At 37.1% G+C, this 6,000-nt stretch overlaps 1 protein-coding gene across 2 annotated transcripts in view; it reads right to left on the bottom strand.

Annotated features, from left to right (window-relative positions):
• The window catches only part of FAAH (fatty acid amide hydrolase), an 811,281-nt gene that overhangs the window by 297,144 nt on the left and 508,137 nt on the right, over window positions 1-6,000 (bottom strand). The window contains exon 12 of one of the 2 annotated variants that reach the window (XM_044085911.1): window positions 4,750-4,789. The exons of the other annotated variant lie outside the window; for it this stretch is intronic. Within the exon in view, the coding sequence (XP_043941846.1) occupies window positions 4,750-4,789 (40 nt within the window). The remainder of the gene's footprint in view (window positions 1-4,749; window positions 4,790-6,000) is intronic. 2 annotated transcript variants of the gene reach the window in all.

The following is a 6,000-nucleotide window of genomic DNA, read 5'->3' as shown; positions in this document are numbered from 1 at the left end:
ACCACAGTGGCCATTACAACGGCATGCAGGTTACACTGATAGCAACAGCCCACCAATGATAGTATTTCAACATGGAATATTAATAGAAACACGTTTCAATATTTATTGAACAATTGGACATATGTCCCAAAAGTAGGTTTGATGTAAACATACCCATTGATTTGTGTATTTAGATTATTGTTGCAGATATGCTGGGGGGGTGTCAATTAACAACTTATGTATCGCTGTAGTTCTCACATCTTTAATGTTCATTGCTCTAATCAGTAAGGTACAGGTATTATTACACTACCCTATGGCCTTGGTTTGGCCAGTGATATGTTTTTAAACAAGTGTATACTTCAACTGTTTTATAGCTAAATTCTGCATCTCTTACCTGGTATACCTGTGGAGAGAATGTTTCTTAACAATACCTGACTGTTTTTACACATATTTCCAGATTCCGAATTAATATCATGCACATACCTCTCAGTCTCTTACTGTACACACTCTGGTCAAAGCTTGACAAAATGGGGGTGGAAATGGTACATATTTTGAATATTGCTCTCATAAACTTGGAGGGCTGATAGAGTGACAGGATTTGTTTTCATATACATTTTCTGAAGGTTTTGAGGTCTGAAAATCAAATGTATGTCATTATCTGCTGACTACAAATCTGAGATAATCCCTCTGACTTGCCATGGGGACAGGGGAACAGGCAGAAAATATGAGCCAATTATCTGGACATTCTGAAATGATGTGTACAGTTTAAAGGTATGATTATGCATACAGCTTACTACCACTTTCAAAAGGATTCAAACCATGGCTGTGTCTGCTAAAAATACAACAATTTAAGTCACAGTAGAGTGTGCGATTTGGATATTGCTGTCTATCTCTTCAGTGTTTTCTGTCCAAGTTTCTTGTGGTTGTACAATCTGACCTTGTAATTACAACAGTCTTATACAGACATTCCTAGACATTTTTATTATGTAGCACAGTGTGGGCAACAGTGGTTAATACAACATTACTATTCAGAGAATGCAACACTAAAAATGTCATACAATACCAGACTAAAAATTACCAGTCCAGGATTTCAATCTTTATTGGCAAGCACAGATTTCTTATCTGACAGACCTGTGGATGGAATGTTTAACACTACCTGAATGTTTCCATGCATATTACCAGATTCAGAGTTGATATTATGCACATACCTCTCAGTCTGTTAATGGACACACTCTGGTCATAGCTTAACAACATGAATGGGACATATTTTAAATATTGCTCTCATAAACTTTTGGTGAGTTGCTAGAATGACAGGTTTGTTTTCATATACATTTTCTGAAGGTTTTGAGGTCTGAAAATCAGATATATGTCATTATTTGCTGCCTAAATTTCTGAGATCATCCCACTGATTTACCAGGGGGACAGAGCAACAGGAAGAAAATATGAGCCAATTATCTGGACATTCTGAACAAATCTGTACAGTTGAGAGGTATGATTATGCATACAGCTTACTACCACTCCCAGGATTTGAACCACGGCTGTATCTGCTAAAATTACAACAATTTAAGTCACAGTAGAGTGTGCTACCTGGATATTGCTATCTCTTCACTAGTTTCTGTCTAAGTTCCCCTCGGTTGTACAATCTTACCTTGTGATTACAACAGTCTTATACAGACATTCCTAGACATTTTTATTATGTAGCACAGTGTGGGTAACAGTGGTTAATACATTACTATTCAGAGAATGCAACACCAAAAATGCCATACGATACCAGAGTAAACACAACCAGTCTGGGATTTAGAGCTTTCTTGCCAGGCAGTTACAGTTTTATTTAAACACGACCTATATGGGACTGTTACTGTCATATTGTCTGGTTTATTCAGTACAACCCATACACAAAACAGTTTTTATACTGGCAGTTGACTTTCTACTACTTTTATATTTATTTGGTATGACTACTACAAGCAGGACTGTTACTCACCAGCCTCGTGATGCAGCCTTTGCAGCCTACTCGCATGGGCTTCCTGATTCACAGCCTGCTCAGCTGCAGCCTTAAGAGAAATAGGTAAATATTTAGCCATACCTATCCATCATATACACAGGCTGGGCATTATTAAACAGTTACTGGTATGAGTACTTACACACTGCTGGGACATCACCCCTGTGCCTAGATTCTTGGATCCACTGATCCAAGAGCTCCCTCTTCCTCCATTTCAAGTCAGCATAATGGTTCCTGACCTGCTCACCAGTCTGAGGGATACCAGTGGCACTGGTGACGTCACGGGCGAGACAGTCCCAGGCTTTTGCTTTATATTGGAAGCCCTGGTACTAGCCCTGCAGCAGTCTCTTGTCAGGGTTTTTTACCAAGAGTCCTACCATGACCTTGGATTCCTGGATGCTCCAGCGCTGTGCCCGGAAGTGCACTCCCTCTCCTACTCCAGCCATGGTGCCTACAGTAGGAAGCTGAAACCAGTTATGAGCTGTATCCCACCTGTGGGGTTTAAATATGGTTGATTTCCCATCCTTTGCCATAATTGGTTTTGAATATGCTGAGATAAGCTAAGCTACGGGCAAACCTGCTTAGCTAAGGTTGGCATTGCTTAAAGGGGAAAGTTCAGCACTACTTACCAATGGGCAAATTCATTTAGCTAGGCTACTCATTGCTTAGCAGTCATTTTTACACAATGTTTACACCTGGTAAGCAGAGCTGTGCAATGCTTAGCATTGCTTATTTTTCATTTTCTAGACTATTTGTTGTATGGCATTGATTCATCATTCATTACATATTATACATTTACTTACTGTCCCTGACATCCTCCAATGTGCTGTCATTACATTTATTCATGTGTGACTATACTGTATGCGGCACTTGTGTTTATATGGGGATTTCACCACTTTATTACAATGACACCTCACATCTGGACCTAATGCAGTACTCCGGTTAACAAATATATGTTATTTAGTACGTAATACAAAAAAAATTGTTTATGTACTGCGGTCGCATTTAAAATGTGAATTGGTTACAGTTGGGATCAAAATGGGAATGGCTGCTCGCAAAGTGTTCTCTCTTACCACTACACTACTGCAATACTGCTTATGTTGGATGTCTCTTACTATTTAACGTCTTGTGCTTTTTAAGCTGGACTAAGCATAGCTAAGCAACGGGCACACCCGCACAGCTATGCTTAAACTTTATCGCATTTATAAAAAAAAGTTTGGTTGTGTTATTTTATCTATACTCTTCAGAATATCCCTGCTAATGCTAAACCTGTTATTTTATCAGCTTTCTGCTTCATGGTGAGCATACCTCTCAACCTTTTGGGGCAAAAACTCTGGACAAACCCTAAAATGATGGGGGGAAAAATAGAGGGACAGACTTTAAATATTGCTCTTACAGTCTTGCATTAGCATGGATTTTCTGAAGGATGTGGAGTCTTTTAAATTCAAATGTTTGTCATTATTTAATGACTTCAATCCTCGGCTATTTTACAGACAGGTACAGATTTTTAGGAGGAACACACCTAAATATGGGACAAAAATATGGACATTCTGTGAAAATCTGTACAGTTGAGAGGTATCCTGATGTTGCTGAAAGGCAATTCTGGAGTGCAGGGGCATGTGTATTGTGAAAGTTCTGCTCTCAGACACGTTAGCTTAAGAGCACAGGCAGCATGCCTTCATGAATATGTAAGGCGCGCTGGTGTGCTGTGCAGGAGCAGTCCCTGCCGTGCAGGAATTGCTGAATCCCAGGGTATGGTTGTGGATGAAGGAGTGGGGGTCATTTATGGAAGAATAACAATGAAGATGTTATAAGAAAAATGACAAACTGTAAAACAAATAATAGAAATGTGTAATATAAATGTGTAATAGAAATGTGTATATATGTGCCTGTAAATATGTAAGTCATATATTTTTATGTTGTGGAAAGTAAAAGACCAATACTCTTTTGGTATATATTTTGGGATCTTTTATATCCATATGAGCTACTACCAACTCAAATAAATGGAAGCTTGATTTAATGTCTCCTCTCAAGGACAGCAAACTCAGGAGTGCAACACAACCCCTCCCCAGTTCTACACTGCACTGTAAACAATCCAGTCATCTGCAGCGGGAATAGAACTCATAGCCTTCTGCTCTTCCAGCATCAAAGGGAAGTGTGCTATATGTTAAGGAACTGACACTGATATATGTACAGATGAATTTTATACATTTCTCTGTCTTTTCTGTTACATAACTGTTGACCTTTGCTTTTTTCAGTCACTGTAATTATTTGAAATATATTCTTAAAAGTGACTGACTTCAAATGCCAATAGTAAATGGCCACATTACCGTGTATGTGACAGCTGATAAACATAGTCTGAAACATCAGCTAAAAGTATCCATACTACATGGGTTATTATTATAGTAAAATATTAACAACATTTCTGCATGAAGAATAAGAAGAATACTTATATCAAAGGTGTGCTGTCTGTTCTCTACATAACCTGTAAGCTTCCATACAGCCTTCTGCATGGAGTTTTCAGAATTACGTATACTCAGTTCTGTTTTAAATGCTCCAAACAAAAGAGCATTTGTTTTGAAATGGTTTATTTCACCTGATGTGTAGCATTTTCAATTAAAACATGTGAGTGCTGATCTACATTCTGAGACATAAGAGTTTTTGTTACAAAAATATAAACAAGTCTTAAAACCCGAGACAGAACAGTAAACCTTCGTAAAGTAAAACTACTACAAAGCAGCTACAGTTTTCTTAATATTTAAAAATGTTACCTTCTTTTTAGCATTCTGTTTCCAATAGTTTTTCACAGACCTAAAATTATAAAGAATGACAGGTATAATTATGTTGAATGTTTATCAGTCCCATTTCATAAGTCACCATAACTGTTTCACAATGCTGCATGCACACGTGTGGAACTGAAGATAAGTTAGTTGTGCTCTGGTCTCACACTGAGAACATACGGGTTACATCCAGCACTGACTATGCAGGGAAATCATGGAAACTAACCCGAAATGTTTAAGCATTAGGGTATATATTAAAACCCAGAAAAATATTAAATCTAATAAGTTCTTAATAAATTACCCAGTATAAGTATGGGTGGATAGCAATTCTTTTGCTTGTGGTTTTCAGTTTACTTCTTGTGTAATTATACTGAATTAAACTATGTGTACCTGCTGCTGTTTGTAGATAAAGTTAATTGTAATCAGACAAAAATATGTATATACTAAACAAATAGCATCAGATATGGTCCTTCACACTACCAGTTATCATTTTAACAAACGTTTGTGTTCACTTCCACAAGATAACTTGTTTTCAAATGAGACTTAGTTATTTTTGTGAATAATGTTTTTTTTTAATGAAATTCTTTTGTTTTATCACAGAATTCCTCAGAAGGCATCATGCTTCACATAAACATTCAAGCACCTTAAAGTTTATTTAATTTATTTTACAACAGAATATTATGTAGCCTTCCTGTCAGAAGCAAAATTAAGTCAGTTTATTCGGCAACGAGGATGACATCAACCAAGGAGAAGGTTATTAATGAATTTCAAATACTGGAAAGTATGTTTCTGGAAAGGGGTTACCCACTAAAACTTATTCATGACATCAGTGAAACTATTTTATTTGAATGTGGGAAGTTACCAGCCTCTTCTGGGGGTAGTCTTTAGAGATATGAGTAATATAAGTAATAAAGAAGTAACCCCACCACAGAACAACTTTAACAGAGCTTTAATTATGAAGTACAGTATTTGTGCAGGAAAGATGAAAGACACAATCAGGAAAAATTGGACTATTATTAATGCTTTTCTGATGTACAAGGAAATCTTAGGTAATGGACCCATTTTTTTTATAAAACGATCCTCAGCTTTGAACAATGCATGGAGTTTAATTATGAAGGGCAAGACAACGCTGGGCTATGAGAGATGCATTAAAGTGAGGCAGTTGTAAACAATGCCCACATATTTTGACTGATGGGCAGATTACTCTGAACAATGGTATTAATTGTACCATTAAGCTGAACA

Source organism: Protopterus annectens, chromosome 10.part0 (assembly GCF_019279795.1).
Source record: "Protopterus annectens isolate FY-2018-M chromosome 10.part0, PAN1.0, whole genome shotgun sequence".
In the NCBI taxonomy this organism is placed as follows: domain Eukaryota; kingdom Metazoa; phylum Chordata; order Ceratodontiformes; family Protopteridae; genus Protopterus; species Protopterus annectens.
This window is presented reverse-complemented; position numbering and strand designations above follow the sequence as displayed.